Source organism: Catharus ustulatus, chromosome 18, assembly GCF_009819885.2.
Source record: "Catharus ustulatus isolate bCatUst1 chromosome 18, bCatUst1.pri.v2, whole genome shotgun sequence".
NCBI classification, from domain to species: Eukaryota; Metazoa; Chordata; class Aves; order Passeriformes; family Turdidae; genus Catharus; species Catharus ustulatus.
Genome location: NC_046238.1, coordinates 2,931,308 through 2,951,833, shown reverse-complemented (window position 1 = coordinate 2,951,833; position 20,526 = coordinate 2,931,308). Strand labels below are relative to the sequence as shown.

Here is a 20,526-nt window from a genome sequence, read left to right as displayed (position 1 = left end):
AGTAATTTGTATCATGCCATGCAATATGGATAGGACAAGCAGTATCTTCTAGTAAATGCCAACATCAGATAAACAGAGAAAAAAAAAAAATCCACAACTTCTCTATCCATTCCTAACAAATACCCAAATGTACAATGTTATTTTCCATGTATTTATACAACCACCATTCAGCATTAACGAGAAAGATGCGAGACAGTGTTCACAGGAGGAGGGCTGCTCACACAGTGCAATCACACCCCACCATCCATTCCTTCAGACAGCAAAACTTGTATGAAAGGAACATTTTGTCCCCTCTCTAAAGGGTTAGAATATTTATAATTATTCTTTAAATGGTAATCAGCAGTTCGACCAGTTCATCCACAGGGAGTCACCGTAAGGCAGAAGCAGAACAGTGGGTTTGTTTTCTTAAGCACAGGTTTAAGCAAAATTGGTGACAGCTGAAGTGACAGCATCACCTCTGTGATCCAGCTGGTCCTGGAGCCGTGCAAATTCAGCAAGTTCATTGAGTTCCTGGAATTGCCTGTCTGTTTTGTGGCTCACCAGTGACCGGTAGAAGTGGACAGCAAACACAATGAAAATCAATCCAAAGGGCACCATAATGGACGTGGATGCAATGGCTGCTGCCTGTCCTGATGTGATGCTAGAACTGTTGCTCTGTGGGGTGTTGTCAGTTTGCTTCTTTAGAGGAAGGAACTTCACCCAGCACAGTAACACCACTTCTGCAAGAAAGAGCAAAGTCCCAATGACAGTGGAGAATGCCCAGGCGAGCTCAATGTGCCGGTGCATGCGCTCGTGAGGAGATTCCTTGACAGAGTTGAGGTTATGCACATTGCTAACAGCCTCTATGTTTGGAAGAATGCAGGTACTTATCATGAGTGCAAAAAGGTGAACTGCAACAAGCACAGTAGTGCAGGCACTGAAGGCTATCAAGAGCCCCTGAGGATAGTCGTGGTCTGCGTCAAGCTGAACTTCCACCATAGCCACCTGCAAAAGAAGGGGGAGAGAGATGCAGTTACCTACATCTTATATTGACTATAGGTTATTCAAAGTTTACACTGTTTCTAGATTATCTGATCCAAACAAAGTCAGTGTATTTACATTTCTCTTCATGTCAATCTGCACCCTCTTCATTTGGTCCAAATTTAGGTCTGAGCTATCAAGCAAAGGCCACTGTTTTCACATTTACTGTTCTGTTGTAGAGCAAACCCACAACCACCTTGCCACCTGCAGCTCATGCCAGCAAAACAGCTGACCCTTATGAACAGCATATTTGGACTCCTTAAGTGAAATACTTCTCCTTTTGTGTTACATTGAAGACACAGCTTTTGATCTTTCACTTATGAAGTCTTTTGAAGTATCTGTGAAAGGCTGTGAAGGCAGGGGACTGCCTGAAACAACCTCGGTGGTCCTTCCTCCTTGGATATTTGGGTTTAAGTTCTAAAGTACAGAAACCTTTTATAAGCAAGATCACCTTTCCATGGGGCTCTCAGCTATATTCCTCCACTCAAGTATTTAAGCATACTCTGGAACACAGATTCAAAATGTGAGTCTCTACATTGTCCATGGCAGCCAAACAAGCCTGTTAGAGGCTGAGAAAAGACAATGTCTCCAGAAAAGATAAGACAGTGCTCCCAGGCATCACTGCTTCCCCAAAAATGGGCTACTCATGAAGATGTTCCAGCTCTCCACTACCATATGCAGCCATGCCCTTCTGGTAACCTTAGATCTCCAAGCATGCCTGTGCCTAAGGAGTAAAAAATCAGCATTAAATAACAGCACTAGGAAACTCATAAAACCAGCTGGGATATTTCTGACAAATAAAATGAACTGGAATGCCTTTTAACTGGCCTTAAAACTGCCAGGTGGTTTTGTGCATATGTGCAATTGATGAGTGACATTAATCCCAACAGCTCTTCTGGAATGATCTTTGCTGATAAATTTGCCTTTCAGACAAAGCACAGTTCCAAAGAGGGAATAATGCACCAAGCTCTCTACGTTCAGTGCTCTTTCTCCAAGAAACTCATTAAGAGGAACTCAGACAAAATACAGGTAAAATGCAGAGGAAAAAAACTGACAGCAATCTGAAATGTAAGCACATCAAGCTGATAGGGAGAAAGATTCATGGGTAACATGGATGCAGGGAGGCATGGAAACCAGGGCTCAAGGACAGCTGCAAAAGCAGCAGGAACATTCAAACCTCACTGTTTTGCAAGAGCTGAGCCAAGCTAACCTAGTCTGGATCCATCTTACTCATGTTCCAGGACACCAGAACTCTTAATCACTAATGCACCCAACATATTAAGGCAACCCAGGGTTTTGCTCAGACATGTTTCAACAGGCATTCAAGGCCATTTGCCAATTTTTAAATTCCTTTATTGAAGGCTTTTATTGTTATAAGCCTAACCACCCAGCCAACTAGCAAGCAGTTTCCAAGTGTACAAGAAACTCAACAAGAAATTATATTAATGCATATACAGTCCTTGCTCGAGGATTTAAAAATACCATTTTTCAGCTGTGGGAAACTTCATGTTTGAAAGGATAAACATTTGCTTGTCAGGTCTCTCTTCTGCAGAATTGCTTGTTAAGTCATAATGTACTTGTGGGATGTTGGGCTTCCTGTTTTACACAGAACAATTGCAATCCTTCACCACTGAGGATTCATTTTCAGACTTGATTTTTCTTGTAAGTCTTCTGCTGTGCCTAGACTCAAAGCTATCCAGCATGGCAAGACACTTTAATCTTTTATCCTAGCTCTTAGTATGATAACAAACATGACACTAAAGAGCTTCATGAGATGAAGACTTTATTTTCTTTTAAGAACTGATGGTATTTAGCTTGCCAAACACTGAAGACATTTTATATTTCCATTTATCAATGCCTCCATACCAATGATATCAAGCATCTGATTTTGAATTCCTTGTGCTTATGTCTGGCAGAGTAACCCCAGTGTGACCCACAAGTGAAAACAGCTCATGTTTTCTGTCTCCTCACACTCTCAGCAAAGCTAATTTGGGAACTCTTTCAGTGTAAACTAGCAGAAAAACTGCCAACTCTTTTCAACTCAGAGTTTACTTCCTGGGCCAAGCTTGAGCCAGGCACCTAAACCAAAAAGCTTCATTTTTCACCATGAGGGCCTGTGCCTGTTTTCTAACAGCAATGAAAAGTGTCAGAAGTTCTTCTCTCCTTTGCTCATGCTGCAATTTCAAAAGAAACAGATCACAACTGCTCTTGTAAAGTAATACCTGCAAGAACAGGGCCCTGATGAGGTCATCTGACACGATCCAAATTCATATAAAGCCTGAACTCACAGGTTCATACATTCTAGGCAGGATATATTCCTGCTCTGCTTGTTCAGAAGAGCTGCTCAGGGCAGGAACTGTTGTCAATGGTTGCACACTTTCCTATACAACACTTTTACACCTTATCCTCCTGCACTTTGAAAGCTTCTCTGAACACTTGCTGTGTGATTTGACTGTGCAGCTGCCCTGCTGCAAGTGCCCTGCCTTGCTGGGTAATCACAGTGTAACATGGGCTGCAAGACACCTCAAGAGGTCATCTGGGCTAATCCCTGGTTCAAAGAAGAGCTAACTTTAACTTCAGATCATCCTACAGATATGACTGACAGATTTACTACGGCTCTTGACAAAGCTGTGCATCTGAAGTACAGCTTCTTGACAAAACTAAAGGACTCATGACATTAGGACACAAGACTGAAGTTCTCATAAGCCTAAAAATGGTGGCATTCAGATGTTTTTAGAAGATAACTGAATTCTGGCACATAACTGAGTTAGGCCTTCCTCAGTCCTGGATTTCAGACTCACAGCAGCCTGATTACTGTCATATTGCAGGAAATTTAACAACTTCCCCCTAGAAAAATCTGCACTTCAACTTCTTTTTGAGTTCAGTATACTGACCAAATTCATTTAATTTACTTGTTCATAAGGCTCCCATGTCTTATTAGACCTGAAGGACTTAAACAAAGCCCTGCTTTTAAATTAAATTCACAGGCTTACATCTTTTGCAGAATCAGTAAATAGCTGTATAGAAAAGGACATAAAATGCCTTATCTCAAGTAAATCTGTATTATCTATGAGCTTCTTATTATTTACTTCCTCTCTTCCCTTCCCCACAAAGATGCCTCTGAGCTCAGGTTGGTGGGACTATAACCCTGTACTGGGACTGCATTTTTACACAGTCTAGCACGTCAGGAATGGCTTAAAAGAAAGCTGTGTTGATCAAACACCACAACTGCATTTTTTAGGGCCCATCCATCATTGCTTGTCTACGGGTAGGACCACAGAGGAAACTCAATAATGAGCTGAGTGTCAGAGCATCACTGGGATTCAGCTTCTCTGGCTGGCTCCCTGCTTTCCTGACAGTACAATTCACTCCAGAGACAGAGGCACAGAGCCAGGCTCTCACAGACTGTCTGCACCATTCATAAAGAGTTATAAACAACTCATACAGAGGCTCTGTATGAGCCAGAATAACTCACCGGAAATTAAAAACAGATAAGTCAAAATAATGATCTTATTTACTGGTTTCATACAGAAGGGAAACTAAGCATCATTCATCCAGTAGTCCAGGATCTTGACTCTGCAGATTATTGTATGCTGCAGAATGACAAAACACATTAATATCTGCTGATGCTGACACTGGAGTACAATACAGGATCTCATTTTATTTTGCTAGCAAACATGAAAAGGCAATACCTGTGTGATTGGAGCAAATGCATCTTGAGGAGCTAATACCCCTCTACACAGTGTAACATACAGCAAATCTATTCAGTCAGTGCAAATTGAGATTATCCATAGGCTCCTTTACATCCTCCAAAGTACAGCAGCCACTCACAGCTGCTGTGACAGAACAGCAGGAGCCCCAAACACTCCACACTGCTCATCTGTCATGCTCATCTATAACCTCAAGACAGGGACGTTCAAAGGAGGCACAAAACTTTCCTTTTGTGACTGGAAAAGCAGAAACCTTTTGCACAGCTCTAACCTGTAAGTGCAGCAGTATTACAGAAGGCTAAGTGGAAGTAGAAGCCACAAAACTGGGCCTGTAACTCTTTCCTGCAGGTTACAAAGTGCCACTGTTTCATGCTATTCTACCAGCAACCCAGGTAAATACCACTTAAAAACTTCTAGAGACTGTTCTAGTATTTAGTCTAGTGACCTTTACTAGACAAGGACAATGCTGTCTTGAGCACCTGTACAGCTCTGACACCAGAAGCCCCAGGTCCTACTGAACCTTACCTCAGCACCAACTGCTATTACAGAAATCAGTTTAATAAATATTCATCACTGCAGTCAGGCTTGGGCAGAACATGACTGAAGCTGTCTTCAGGAGACCATACTGGCCATACTTCAAAGGCAAGAGTTGAGTTTTTTGATGATATTCAATATTTGAAACATATCTATCCCATCTACCATAGTGTATAATTCAGACTTGTAGTTCTGACTCAGTTATTTTAACAAAACTGTTAATTGGTGGCAGAAGATGTTGAGTCTTCTGGTTTTATGATTAGTGGCATTTAACAACTTCTGACTCCCATATTGTAACACTGTCATGCTACTGTGTTATGCATCCCTGGTGACAAAATGATGCCAACAAATCAGAATGATTGTTTAAATAAAAATAACCTGTCAGCAGCCTATTCACTGTGAAAAATAAAAACAGACAAAGCCAAGCATGAGAGGGAAGATCATGCAACAATATCTGGGCTATAACACAGAAGTGAGAAATACCTGATTGCCCCCACCAGTGTATGGAATGAATCCTCCATTCTTTAATGCACTACATATCCCCTCCAATCTACAATTTATTTATCTACCTCTAACAATTTGGGAAATTGATACTACTAGCTGGCTCAATAAATTGGAAAAGTGTACTAAATGAGGTTATAAAATTCACAGATTTTCCCTTAGACATATGGCACTGGATGATAGCATCCATGGAAACCTGAGTGAAGGAAATGTTCAGTTTTACTGGGGCAAGCTCAGCTCCACATCAGTGGCCACCACCAGCCCCTGCAACTGTTTCTCAAGTTCACACACAGTGGCAAATCCTGATGTGGAGCTCTAAAACAAAACTAACTGTAGAACAGGTTTTTAATCTTCTCTGAGGAAACACAACACTTCAGGCTTCGAATCCTGGCCGAGCGTTTCATTCTCTACCTCACTGCCCTGAGCAATGCCTTGCCTTTGGCGTGCCTCATTCCACCAGGGTATAATCACCAACCCTGAGGGAAAAAAACTCTGCAAAATGGCTGCAGTTAGACACAAAAATAGTCCAGAAAAATTGAACACTTCAACGGGGATAAACTTCGCTTCTCCTAGAGGACACTGCTCTTTATCAAAGAGCAAGGATCAATGGGGCTGGCATGGAAACCAGCAGCTCCACTCCTGACACTTCCCATCAATTCATTGGGTGGTCCTGGATGTGTCACTTAAGCTCTTTCTTCCTTGCCTGATAAGGAAAAGAGAGGAACAATGACCCTTCATTGCTGCTGGCAGCTTTGATCCAAGACTAGAATGTACTTTAGCAGCATTTTGTTCAAGTATCAGGTGCCAAAGAACTGCAGTCAGTAAACAACGCACAAGCAGAACAGCCCAGCTTTTTTCAAGGCAGAGGCACAACTCTAAAAGCTTTTAAAAGAAATCGAAAAATACTCGAAAGTTACCTCAGCTCTTCTGAAACAACATTAGGAAGTCTTAGTTAAAAGATTAGGACCAGTTCTGTCAGTGCACTTTGGAAAAACTGAAATATGAATGCTCACAAATAACATTCCTGGCAATTAGAGATTTTGTTAATTGGAACGAAGTGGCTTTTTCCTGAAATAACCTAAGCAACAAATTGAAAAGCAATAGTTTTCAACAGCAGGAAACTGAACCCCTAAAATTATAGAGAATTATGAAATAAGCACAAGCTTCACCTTCTGGAAGGTGGATTTTGAGAGCCAACACACCATATCTTTAGAGAAAAACCAAAGAATTCAAGACCTTAAGTATGACCTTAAAACAACAGCGTTTACATTGAGATGTAAACCTCAGAAAGAAAATTTATAAACACCAACAAACTCCATTTCTCCCCACGTTTCTCTCAAGTAAAAGACCCGACTCCAGCAGCCACACACCGCTGTGGGACGGCAGAAGGGGTGTCCAGCAAGGAGAACTCGAGCAGAAGCGGCGTGCAGCTCCCAGCCGGATGCGTTACCCAAGGAGAAGCGACTCAAACGAAGCACACAGCCCCTGTCACTCAAACGAGCAGCGCTCCACCACCTCCCAAGAGCTGTGCTCTGTTTTTAGCCATTGAAGGAGGACAGTGACATTTATTTGACCGTCAGGAGGCTGCTGTGTTTTCCAACAGCATCATTGGAACAATAGCTCTGGAAAGGAGCGCATTCAACGGGTGGAAATACTCAGTTTGTTAAAAGCAGGGGGAAAAAAATCAAAATAAAGGAAGTCAGAGGAGTGAAATTACGAATTTATAAACCGTGAAGCGTTTTTAACAGCTGCGTAAAGGGGCTCAGCTTTGCATGTCAGATGTCTGGGCAGATGAGGAACTCTGTGAGTTACTGTATTTCAAATTATATGGAACTTCCATACGAGATAATTCGGGCTACTAGACTGCGCTTCACATCAAACCCGAAAGAAAATACACACGAACAAAAAAACGTTTCTAAACCACGCACGGAACTCCAAACCAAGTAACATTCAAGTTTTCCTTAAACAAAACCAAGAAACTTCGCAATTGCAAAGGATTGATGATGGGTGAGACTGAGCTGCACAACCAACTTTAACCAGTTGTATTTCTTGGTTTATTTAAAAGCAGCTTCAGCGCAGCAGCTGCCCCTGCCCTCGCTGTGCAAAGCGTGCGGTGTGAGAGGAGCGGGATGAACCCGAACCCGGACCCGGGCAGCGCTGCGGGCTCCGTGCGCGGCCCCTCCGCTCCCGGAGCGCCCCACGGGGACCCCGCAGCCGCGGTTCTGCGCTCCCGAGCATCTTCCGCGGGGGAAACACGGAACGATCCAACAACTCTTGCATTATTTGGCGGAGACAGAAGTCGAGAGACAGCTCTGAACTCGTGCCACGAAGAGCTCCAAAACAAACGAGCTACCTAAGCGAGCTGCCGGGAGCGCTGTCCCCGCTGCCCGGGGCGGGCCGGGCGCTCCGCGGCGGCGGCAGCAGCGCCCGCTCGCTCCCCGCCGCCCCCGGTGCCGCACGCCGCGCCGGGAGCAGGGCCCGGCCCCCCCGTCCTGACCGCAGCGAGCTCCGGCGGGAGAAGCAGAAGCGGCGGCAGCGCTCCCGGCCCCGCGCCACCCCCCGCCCGCCGGGCCAGGCCGGGCGCTCACCATGGCGAAGCCGGAGAGCAGCGCGGAGGTGCGGCTGGAGGCTTTCAGCTTGGCTCGGCTCAGGTAGAGCTTCCGCCAGGACAGCGCCTGCATCGAGTGCTCGTTCAGGCTCATGGGCTCGGGGCGGAGGAGCGGAGCGGAGCGAGGCGGAGCGGGGCCGGCGGGCGGCGGCGGCTCTTTCCGGCACAGCGGGCCCGGCCGCGCTAACACCCCATGGCGGCAGCGCGGCTCTGCCGGCCCCGGGCCGCGCCCGCCGCGCGCCCCGCGAGCCTGCGCGCCCCGCCCCGGGCCCGCCCCGCCGCGCCCCATTGGCCCGCGCCGCCAGGCCCCGCCCCGCTCCCGGCCCCGCCCCGCCCCGCCCCGCGCGCCGCCGCTTCCCGGCAGCCTCGAGCCTCCCCGGGGGCACCGCCCGCCGCCAGGGGGCGCTGCGCCGGGAGAGCCGCGAGCCCTGAGGGCGCCCCGAGCGCTGAGCCCCGAGCCCCGAGCCCTGAGCCCCCGCCGCCTTCCCCCGGTGAGCAGCTCAGCTGGAGTGCAGCTGACGGGAATCGGTACTTTCCGGTGGGTTTATGCCCCTCAGCCCAAAACAGGAGCCCATGCGATCCCCAGGGCGCGCAGGATGCGGCATCCCCCTGCAACATCTCCCTCAGAACAAAACACAAAGCCGTGCTTCAACATCTTCCTTCTGTAGCCACCCGTTCTAAAATACTTAAATGTTTAACTTACACCTGTCCACGGGTCCAGACCGGCCAGAGCATCCACCCTCACTTCCAGTTAAAACTGCCCCACCTAACCCTTTGTCACGTAGTTCATGGTTTTCACAACATTTCGTAGGCCCGGAGCTCTTGATAAACCCGCCTTTATCAGCAAGCACTTGATAAGGTTGATTAAGCAGAACATTTCAACATCTACACATGCCAGTGTTGAAAGACTTTTTATTGCCAGGTTCACATAAACCCTTTAAACCATAACTCATTTTTTACTGTGTTTTACAGAGGGAAAAGTGAGGCGTAGAGCAGAACTCCCTAGTGATACTTGGAACAGCTGTGAAGGTGATTTCTGAAAAGGTGAGGCAATACACTGCTTGTGCCACATCAAATTTGTGCATCTGGAGACTTAAGGGATGTGTAAGAAACAAACCTGTTGCTATCAATTTGTAGTTAAGAAAAATAGGATTTTAACAACACAAATAATACTCCATAAGGATACTTTTACTATTAACAGGCACATGGATGGTCACCTAGGAGATGAATCCGTGCTAGTTCCATTAGCAATAAAAAGCATCTTAGTTTGTGTTGTTTTGACATTTTCCACTGTATTTACAAGTAGGAAAATCACAGCAGATTGTCTTTAACATTTTTGCTTTGTTCTTCACACCTTTCTGATTTGCAAGGTCCTTCACTTCCTTAAGCACAACAAAGGGAATGGCAATTGATACCAACAAAGTCATTTGATGCTTTTCATGTACAAGGCATTCTTTTAAAAAAGATGTAGTGAAAACATCCAAGAAAAGTAATCTTAAGGATTTGAAGTCTTCAGAGGCATTCCCTGTGCTATAGAGATCTGATCTCATTCCCTTCATGGGAAATAAACACAGTCCTCTAGTTATAAACAGCTTTGGGTGAGATTTTTATCTACAGGGGCATTAAAACACCTCAGTAGAAGAATGAGTTTGACTTAGCCTTTCCATAAAAGCCTTTGCTGTTCTATCACTGACTCCATGGAATTTTGGCCACCTTCCTTCTCTTTTTTGGGTGACAGTACTGCTGTGTAGGATCCATTTGAGTGGAAGTCCAGCATAAGTTAAAATTTAGAGGTGGATTTGGCACTGTTAGGTTTGTGGTTAGACTTGATGATTCTAAAGGTTTTTCACAACTTAAGTGAGTCTGTGATTATAAAACACCGTCCCTTTCTCTGGTGTGCTTTAATTATTAACCCCTGCCCCCCCAAAATACAGATCAGAAGACCACCCTAAAAATGAACATTCTCTGTCTCCCACTGCTGCCTGAGGCTAAGAATAAACCAATTGTGATTTATCACTTTTTCTTGGGAGATACAATAGCCATCAAAAACCAGTGTAACTAGAACTTCTGCATCTCAGACAAACATTTAAGTCTCTGTTCTGTGGAATTACATACTTAAAAATATTTTACAACATTGCTCATAAGCTATGACAAATGTTTATGTACATGTACATAACCAACGTGGATTGTTCATGATTTCTTCTTGTTCATGTGCAAAATTATGGTTGAACTGCAACATCATGAGGGAGTGCTACTGCACTAGGTCTTGACCTGTTCCCTAAAATCAGATTTCTCAAAAAAAACCCAATAGAAAACACTTACAAGAAACTTACATCTGACAAGGACTTCAAGTGTCTTTCTAATTAATTGTATTAAAATAGGCTCTTTGAACTCACTGTTCCTCTCTTCTCCTGTCCATCACTCTTACTCCTGTTTATTGGAAAGGGCTTTGAATTAAACACTGATGTACTGCTGAGTTTGTATTTCATTCAGAGAAACAATATGAAAAAGGAGCTGCAGAATCAGTAAAGGCATTTCATCTCATGTCCTTTTCCAAACCAGGCCCATATGTCATTTTGAAATTCCAAGCCCCAGTGTTGTAGCTTTGATATAAACATTCCTTTCCTGTAAGAAAGAAAAGAAAAATCGGTTTGTTAAACAGAAAAATGTACATTAAGGATCGACATGAGGAGCACAGCAGTGCCCCCTTTTCCCTTTCTATCCCATTTTACAGCTCTGAGGTACAAACTAAACAGGATAAATTATTTCCAACTCTATTACTCATTATGACACACCTCTACACTGCCACTCTGGAGTGAGCTGAAACTAAGAGAGTCAGCCATGCTTAATTAACTCTTAGAAATGCTTCAGGGAGTTCTTCTGAAGTCACGCTGGGGCTCAGAGCCCGGGTTTGCTGTCACCTGTGACCCGTGCAATTGCGGAAGGCCACCAAAAGGGTGTATCCTGCCCTCTGCCTTCATCTCAGCCCTCTCCAGCCTGTGCATCACACCGATCAAATGGCCACAGAGCTTCAGTGGATTGACCTCATGAAATAAATAGATTTTTTTTTCCTTAATGGCTGAGTTTTCTGCCGGATCAGGTCACTGAACTGACTGGCCCCGTGGCTGCACCCACACCAGACCTAATGCAGGAAAAGTGAGGGATGTACGTGCAAGAGAAGGGAACGGGCCCTTTCAGCAGCAGGCTGTTATTACCCCTAATTAGAGGTAATGTCAACCCGTTCTCTGGATCATTTATGCATGAACACAATCAGAGCAGGTGGCAGAAGTCCAAGTTTCTTTCCAGAAAGCCCCGAGAAATCTGTACACTGTCACAAGGATACTCACAGTTCTTTTTTTCTGCTAAAAATGTACTTCTGTATTTTCTGTAGGAGGCTGAATAGGTTCTCTGAGTACCCTGTGATTAATGTGATCCGGTGCTGAGCACACCGAGGTGCTGCCCTCGGCAGAGCAGCTTTGCTAAAACGGATCTCCAGCCTCACATGCAAATCAGCACTTCTATTTGTTCCTGTTACTGCACCCAACCCCAACCAAGCCACCACAAAGTGGAAGTCACGGGAGATCTGCGTTAAAAACAACACATCTGAACTTGCAAAAGGCAAACACAGGTTTGCCAGCAGTCCCAGGGAGGTTAAGGGAAACACCTTTGCAAATCTCATCTGAAGTAGAGCTTGACATTTAGTTGATGGAGTTTCTGCAGATGAAAGATTTTTGTCTGCCATGTCTAGAAAAATTGTATTACAGCTTCCTTCATGAAACAGTGAAATACTTAAATATCTCATCTTCCATCTTGACCCAAGAATTGTAGATCTTACAGGATAAACAATATTTTCAAAAATGTTTTAAGATTAGTCCAGTCCATTCTGTGCAATGGGAAGTAACTGTTTTAAAAGCTCAGTGGGGTGAAATGATCCCATGTCTTCACAGAGCCTTCCCCAGCAGAGCACTTCAGCTCTGGTTTCAGCATGAGCCCTGCAGTACAACATTAATTAAATGACAGCTCCCAGTTCCAAGCTAACGAGGTCAGGATCCAGCGCCTTGGCATGATTAGATCTTCAATAATTTAAGCTGCTTTAACATCTAGCCAAAAAAAAAAAGTTTTAGTGTTTTTTTTTCAAGGAGTTCAGCCCAGTCCCTTTCCCAATAACCACCACTCCCTTTCCACAGTCGGCACTGTGGTTTTAACACTGTATCACAGTGTCGATGTGTTTTTCCCATGTTTTTGAAGTGAGGAAGGCCAGCCTTGTGTCAGCCCTGGGCTGTCCCATCCAAGCCCTGCCTGATGGGGCTCAGCTCTGGGCACTGCTGGAAAACTCTGCCATGATCTGCTGAGAGGGGAAACCAGACCCAACCCTCATCAGCCAGCACTAAGTGTGGAATTTAATATTGCTTCTAAATGTTTTTATCCTGTCTAAAGCAGCTGTGGATATGGATATTCTCATCATCCACAACCTACATATTCCCCCTCCTCTTTTTTTCCCCCAGTTCTTTTAAGTTCAGGATAGGTTTTGTGTTATTGACACACAGATTATTTCCATGGTCTAATGAACTGTAGTTGAATAGGTATCATGTCTTAAAACAAGATCTAAAAAGTGTTTCCTATTTTTGGAGATCTATAGATAGAAACTGTGTTGTTTCTGAAACATTTACTTCCACACTTCCATAATGTGCTCTGGTGTTTCCAGGTGTATGTGATGGATGCAGTCCTTGGTGGGTTTGCTTGATACACCAAGACTCTCAGATTGTCCATGTCCAAAAAAAATATTTAGAAAAATGAGTTGATTTTCTTTTATGTCTCTGTTCTGTCTCTTTTGGTAGACTTTTGCAGCATGGATGGATGATGTGTTTTTTGTCTGATGATTCTCTAGTAACATCCATTTATCTTGTATTCTGACCTCAATCCTACAGATGTACACATGTATTTAATTTTAAAATTGAGTAATCTTGGCTGAAAGGTCGAGATATGTATATATCTCCTCAGGATTATAGATTAATAATGCACTTGCTCCAACAGACATCTGGAATCCACACTTCAATATATAGCCTATAAAACACTTCCATACCATAATAAAGTTCAATCATCTGCAAGTAGGGAGATGTTAGAGAAAGATTACATGATTTTTCAAGATTCTGCAAACAGTTCTTGGCAGAATCAGAAGGAGAAGCTCGCTGCCTTAAATCCTGTTAGAACTCTGTCCTTTCCTGCCTTTACCCACGTCATGGATCATTAAAACAGGGATCGTTCCAAAGGGATCAGCGGCAAGGCCTGCAGAGTTGAATTTGAATGTGTTTTACATTTTGCATTAACACTTAATATATTTCCTTTAATACCTAGGATGCTTAACTGATTGCAAAAAGCAAACCAGAGGAGCACTGCCAAAGCCATCAGCTCCGACCCTGGGTTTGGGTATCCTTTGATGTTCCCTTTCTTGGGGGTGTGTGGGGGAAGGAAAGGATGTCACTTCAGAGAGGAGCCACGCTGTGGAACCTGGGGGCTGTTCAAAACCTGCACTCTGACCCTGCTATTGCTATCAGATGGTCCCAGTACTTGCTCAGCATCAATTTAGAGTAGATGTTAGTGGGTGTTGTAGAAATGAGACCCGCCGATAGTTTTAGGAACTGCACGATCTCCATCCTGCAGATTTTTTGTATCAGCAGCTACTTTATAGCGTTTTAACCTACTTTTTCATGCAATTTCTAACTACCTGTTGTACATGCACATTGCGAACGCAGTTCTGGTTTATTTAACACCTGTTTAACACCATTTACAATACATTCTAGATTTTATGACCGGTTCTCACAAGACACGTGGGTGCAGTGCCGGGAGCGGTGCCGGCACCAGCCGGGGTGCGCGTTCCGCGCCGAGCTGCACCGCACGTGTGGCAGAGGCACGGAGCGAAGCCACCACCACAATTAACCCCAAGTCCGTATACTATAACATTATTTTCAAGTGTTTGCTACAATAATTCGCCGCACTCTACCCCGTCTTTACGCCGTTGGGGTCGGGCACACTCGCGGAGCTCAAATTCCCCCCGGTTAAGCAGAACGGCTCAACTCTTCGGGCACATCCCGGGGGCTGCGGTACCAACCCAGGGACCGTCCGCGCCTTTGTGGGGCCCCGTCCCCGTCCCCCCGCTGCCGCTCAGCGCCTGCGTGCCGCGCACTCGTGACCGAACACCGCACGGCGGGGCCGGCGGCCAGCACAGCGCCGGTACCGCCCCGGTACCCCGGCCAGCAGAGCGCCGGTACCGCTCCGGTATCCCACCCAGCCCCCCATCCCGGCCAGCCCTGCGCCGGTACCGCCCCGGTACCCCGGCGAACCCCCCCATCCCGACCAGCACAGCGCCGGTACCGCCCCGGTATCTCACCCAGCCCCCCATCCCGGCCAGCCCAGCGCCGGTCCTGTGCCGTACCACCGGACATCAACCCCGCCCGCCCCGGCCAGCCCAGCGCCGGTACCGCGCAGTGTCCCCGGTCCGCCCCCCCGCCACCCCCCCGGCCCCGCCGCTGTTTACGTTCCGGGCACTGCGACGCCTGCGCCCCGCTCCGCACGCAGCGCCTGAACATGGTTCCTTAGGACTTTGCAAAAGGCATCGCCGCCGCCCCCCTCCCCTTCCCTCCCCCTTTCTCCCCCCCCCCCCAAAAAAAAAAAAGTCCTGGTGCAAAATTGCAAAACTTTAGCGAGCCCTGGATGGCTTTTGTTTTGCCTCCTCCCCATTTGGGCCAAATATGCAGGACAAGAACTGTTGACAAATAAGTGATGAAACTCTCCAAAAAAATGGAGGCAAAGAAAGACTCTGGAAGAAGATTGGTGTGTAGCTGGCTTCGGTCTCTTTCCTATTCGTGCCTTTTAATTGATTTTGCTTAATTGTTTGCAAAGGGAGAAATGCATGTGGGACGTAGGCAGCCGAGCGACTTAGTTTGCAAGAGCGCGGCTGAGGCAGCGGGGAAGGGGCGGAATGGAGCGGAGGGACGGGCAGGGTGGGACGATCATGGATCATTATTTTTTCCGGTGCGTGCGGGATTGCGCTGATCCACCGCGCGTGTCCGCGGGGCTGCGGGGCGGGTTCGCAGGGCGAGAGCTGCCGGGAGAGGGGCAGAGCCGCCGGCGGCAACCGGTGCACCGGGCTCCCCCCGCTCCTCCGGGGACCTACCTTGTGCGCGGCCGGTCCCCGCCGCCTCCAGCCCCGTCTCTCCGCGCCCGCCGCAGCTTCCCCGGGGCAGCGGCACCGGCCTCCGCCGGGCCTACCCCACATCCCCCGGCATTGAACTCGTTGCTGCCCCTCGGCCGCGGACCCCCGCGCTTTCGGCGCTGTCGAGCGTGCGGGGCGGCGGGGGGAGCGCGCGGGGGCTGCGCATCCATCGCGGCGTTACATAAAGCGATCTGGTTTTTAAATCGCCGCTTCCGGTGTGACTATGGAAACACTCGGATTATGTAAATACCGAAACCTGGATGCTGGGCATCAGATGCGAAGATTCGCCCCCCTTCCCTTCCCCGGGGAATTAGCTCGTGTTCACGTACAAAAATAATAATAATTATAAGAATAATAATTTAAAAAATGATCCGGTCGTTAACGAGCGTTGACCGCTCACGGGTTTTTACGGGATTGCAAAACGCATCGGTGCTGTAGCTTGTGAATTGTCGGCGAGTTACGTGTCCCCCGCTCGCCTTCCAGCGCCAGCCCCTGCTCAGCAGCCCAAGTTTGAGTTTTCCTGAAGCCAAGCACCTGTTATTCCTGCCGAGTTCCGTGTCACGGGATGGAAAAGGTGCATGCAGCGGGGTTGGAGCTTGTTTGGGTTCAGGTTTTGTTCAGTTTGTGCCTTGCCATCTTAATTATTTCCCCCAGAATGTGTTTATCAAACCGTTGTGCTTTCCTCGATTTTTTCTTTTCCGGACAATGTGTTTTATTTTGGTTTTTGTGTCTTTTCTAGCGCTGCATCGGCCGAAGACGGTACGATGAGAACGAGGACCTCTCAGACGTGGAGGAAATTGTCAGCATCAGGAGTTTCAATTTGGAAGAGAAATTAAAGAGTAAAATGTACCACGGGGATTTCGTGCATGCCATGGACGGCAAAGGTAACCCTGCCGGCCCGGGGCTGTCCGGCCGCGCTCGCCGCCGCCTCCACGTGCGGCTCCGCTCCGGCTTCGGATTTCGCGCCCGCGCCCCTGCCCGGGATCCGGTGACGCCGCCGGCCCAGGGGAGCCGGGGGGCGGCTGCTGCTGGGGCCCTGCAGCCCGTCCCGCCCCGGGGGGTGCCCCTGCCCGTCCCCCCGCTCCCGGAGGGCGGCTTTTGCCCCGGCGCGGTGCTGGGATGAGCGCGGTGATCCATGGCAGCGCCCAGCGCTCCCCCCGCCGTGCCCCGCCACCGTGACCCCAGCGCAGCACCGGGCTGCTCAGGAATTAGGTCCTGGCACGGGAGAGGCCGAAACCCCAGCCCCCACTTAGCCAGAGGTGATTCCTGCTCCCCCTCCGCCCCCTCTTGAATCCAGGACCCCTTTTGCGAAAGGATGCGATTGATGAGCCAGGCTCGGAGACTTTAAAGTCAATAACTTCTTTGTGTGTCTATCATATATTAAATTACAGCGCTCCCCTCCGCAAAGCTACTTGCTTTGCTTAGGTGAATTCCGGAGCGGTAAGCAGAGCCAGACAGCCCAACTCTGCCGCACGCTGCTGGCAGGAAGGGAGATGGGAGAGGTTTGCCCGGAATGAAACGGGCCGGGGGGTTTGCAGGTCACCTTTATTTCCCGCTGTGCTGTTGACACGGATCCCTAATCCCAGATGGCTATCACCAAAACTCGGCCTCACTGGGGATGCCTGTTTAGGATGGCTTTCTCAAGAAAGAGAAGTTTTGGCTGTAATCCTCCTGAGATTGCTCTAACTGTGTGGAGCCACTAATCGAGTTTAGAAAATTTCCTTTTCTCCCCTAGGCTTAGTTTTGCATGAGCATTTTAAGATCCTTTAGAAAAGTTGATGTGTGGTGGAGAAATCAAATACCTATCTTGCTTAGGAAGGTGTTTGTTTAGGAGATAAGCTCAACCCTGACCCCTCTTCCTCCAAACAAAACACAAGCAACTATTTTTTAGCTGGAAAATGTTAATTAATTTTCCAGAAAAAGATTGCATTCTACCCTCAGCTTTCAAACACTCCAGTGGCTGCCACTGCTCCATGCTAAGGATAGTACAATCCACATCTTCCCTGGCTTGGCAGCTCCAAAATCTTTGGGCAGCTCCCTCCTTTCTAGGGAACTTGAAAATAAATGAGTGTCTTTTGTTATTTTGTTGTGGTCTGTGTGGGCTTTGTTCAACCCCACAAGGGATTTAAATGCTTTGTTGGGGCATTAGGAAGAAAGGATCTGCCTTGCTATTTGCTCTGGTTTTATTTTTACTATTGGTTTACTTTTTTTCTCTAAACCTAAGAGTTGAATTGAATCTGGGCAAAACAATGACAGTAGTGTAAGAATAAAATAATTTCTATGAACACATGGAATTAGTTGAGCAATATATTTTTTTTCTTTCCCATGTCCTTATTTTTATTTTTAATGATAACTCATCTTGCATTGGTGTGATTTTTGGTTTGAATGCAGTTTGTCATAGCTATTTGTTCTCTAGTTTGCAAGGCTCTGCTTCTTCCACCAGTATTATTCCTGATGTTTGTTGACTTTCTGGCTTGGATCAGTGTCTGTAAAAGTCTCTGTGGTTTATTTATTTGCTTACCAAAAGGCAATAGCTTTAATGGGGATGCCTATGGGGAAGGATGCCTTCTTTAGCACAGAAATATTTACTTGGTAACCTTAGTTAAGCGAAGTGTTCATTACACTTACTCTGAGACTAGTGGCAATAAAGTTTCTGTAGTTTTCCTGTCTCTGTAAATGGATAATTACAGCGCTCTGATTTGGTAACTCTTAAGTAGAAACATTATATCCCTACTTGTCATAATTACTAACTGAATGCAGCAAAGGAAAAGTTGTAAAAATAGAGGGCAGTACATGTGCAGGCATGAGATCTTGGCCTCTGGGTCCCCTCTTACTTCCAGTGTGGGTTTCAGAGCAGAGAAACATCAGGAGCAGAAGCCCAGGCTGAGGTGCTGTGCTGGCCTAGGCAGTGTGGAGAGCTGGATGAAGGCTGGAGTTAAACTGCTGCTGTGTACCTGAATAAACTGCGGGGAGTGAGCCCTGGGCTTGCCACTGCAGGGCATTCTGTAGTGCTGAACAGTCGAGCAATGCTTTCCATTTCAAGGCACTGTATGGACGCTTTATAAAAGTCATTTTTTCCTGAAAAAAGGGGGAATAGCAGAGCCATAGAAACAGTCCATGGCAGCTGCAGGAATTCCTCTGCTCTCTGTGGCAGAAGGCTCCAAACTGAGCCTGGGGTTTTGTAGCCATGGCTCACCCAAATTGCTGCCTTGTAACTTCCTCTCTAATCCCCAAATCACTGCTATTGTGTCAGACCTTGCATAGAGAGATCCCCAGGAAAGGCCAGTCCTGTGTAATCCTCAGAGAGGGGCAGCAAGGTAATGCTGGCCAGTGTTAACATAACAAATTTCTGTTTAATTTTCACTTTGATTGAGTATTATACTGTGACTCCTCACAATTCATTTTTCACAGCCAGATTTTCACTGTATAAAATCTATCAGCTCCTGGAGTTACATTGCTGATTAATTAAAAGAAAAGTTGCTGTGTTGAAACCAACGGTAACCCCCACATAAAAAGAATTATGTGTTCATAGAATCAGGGCTCTCTGCTAGAACCACAAAATACTCACAAGAAAGCATCTATTCATCTAAATAGAAAAGTGTAACTTAGGATATCTAAACTTACACATACATTTTAAACTACACATTTGCCCCAAAAATACCAGACTGATTTGCAGTATTTGGTCAGGATTATCTTTCAACTGTTAATTTAGTATTTCATTACAGCCTGGGTGTTTCAACACAGACCTTAATTGACAAACTGACTGGCTTCTATTTTATGTGCATCAGTGAACAGGAAAAATAGGGAGCAGCTGGGAGAGCATTGTCTGTCATTGGGTTTCCGGTTTGGATCTAAAATATGCATTCTCTTTCTACTTCTCTTTAGGTGATAGGGAGTTCTTTGGTGAGAAAAGGGAAATGGGGAGAGTCTGAGAAAATGTAACATGAGGTGCCAACACCATTGTAATTGCTTTTGGATGTTGTTCTTATTCATTTTCACAGATTTTACTTTTGAGTATGTGCAAAGAGAAGCTCTCAGAGTTCCCCTCATCTTCAGAAATAAGGATGGACTGGGAATTAAGTAAGTTACAACCAAATTTTGGTGATTAATAAATGCTTTTATAAAATAACCATTATGCTTTCTACTTGTATCTGATATTTCTTTTGATGATCTCAAAATGGATTGCAATTAGTAAGACTGTCAGCACCCTTGAGAGGAGGAATGATTATTTTCCGCTTATAAACAAGGAGATAATGAAGTCTATAAAAGTTAAGTGCATACAGCATGGTACTACACATTCAAAAATAAGTCAGCAGTGAAACTTAGGAATGAAATCCAAAGGTTTCTGCACCCAATCCACACTGTAATGATTGAACAAACTCTCTTCAATTTTTGCCTTCTCAATTCTTTCCTTCATTGCAGGTGGAATCCTAATGATGCCTGTCATTTTCCATTATAATTATGTCTCTTCAGAATGTTACAGCTTTGTAAATATTTAATAATGTCTAGTTAAATACGGGATTAGTGGAGCCTTTTTGAGGTTGCATTTTGTTAATATCCAGTATCAAGGAGTTGGTATTTTAATAAGAGAATCTTGTAACTTTGTGAAAGTGACATTGTCTAAAAGAGAAGTATTAAAAGCATTAACTTTGTCAGTATTTAATCCATAGTTTAGATGAATGTTCCTTGCCACTTTTGGAAATTAGAATAATGTAACTGACTATTGCTGAAAGAAAGAAAAATAATTTTTTGAAAGCATCATTACTTTGCTCAGCTTCGCCTCAGTTTCCAGCTGTGGAACACCTCCCAGTTTAGGGGACCAAGGAGTCCCAATTATTAATTAAAAGGAATCAAACCACTCCAGTGGCTTGTAATTTAAAGAGAGAAAGAGACAAAGCAGAGTTTGGGGTATTTGACAACCATGTGTCCTTTTACTATAG

At 45.9% G+C, this 20,526-nt stretch overlaps 2 protein-coding genes and 1 long non-coding RNA gene across 5 annotated transcripts in view; 1 reads left to right on the top strand and 2 right to left on the bottom strand.

The window, feature by feature from the left end:
* Window positions 1–376: 376 nt before the first annotated feature.
* On the bottom strand, window positions 377–8,621 carry ORAI1 (ORAI calcium release-activated calcium modulator 1). Its single transcript, XM_033076015.2, has 2 exons — window positions 8,354–8,621; window positions 377–984 (listed from the first exon to the last, which is right to left on the bottom strand). The coding sequence occupies exons 1-2, from the start codon at window positions 8,465–8,467 to the stop codon at window positions 418–420; spliced, it is 681 nt and encodes a 226-aa protein (XP_032931906.1). The 5' UTR covers window positions 8,468–8,621; the 3' UTR covers window positions 377–417.
* A 644-nt stretch (window positions 8,622–9,265) lies between these two features.
* Window positions 9,266–15,905, bottom strand: LOC117004882. The gene is made up of 2 exons (XR_004419698.2): window positions 15,548–15,905; window positions 9,266–10,998 (listed from the first exon to the last, which is right to left on the bottom strand). It is a non-coding gene; the product is annotated as an uncharacterized LOC117004882 (long non-coding RNA).
* Window positions 15,043–20,526, top strand: part of KDM2B (lysine demethylase 2B) — a 105,711-nt gene continuing 100,227 nt past the window's right edge. For 2 of the 3 annotated variants that reach the window (XM_033076000.2, XM_033075999.2), the window contains exons 1-3: window positions 15,043–15,204; window positions 16,326–16,470; window positions 19,588–19,666. In XM_033076000.2, coding sequence (XP_032931891.1) covers window positions 15,154–15,204; window positions 16,326–16,470; window positions 19,588–19,666 — 275 coding nt within the window. In that variant the 5' untranslated portion in view covers window positions 15,043–15,153. Of the gene's footprint in view, window positions 15,205–16,059; window positions 16,161–16,325; window positions 16,471–19,587; window positions 19,667–20,526 lie in introns of those variants that run through there. The other variant, XM_033076001.2, reaches the window with a different exon arrangement.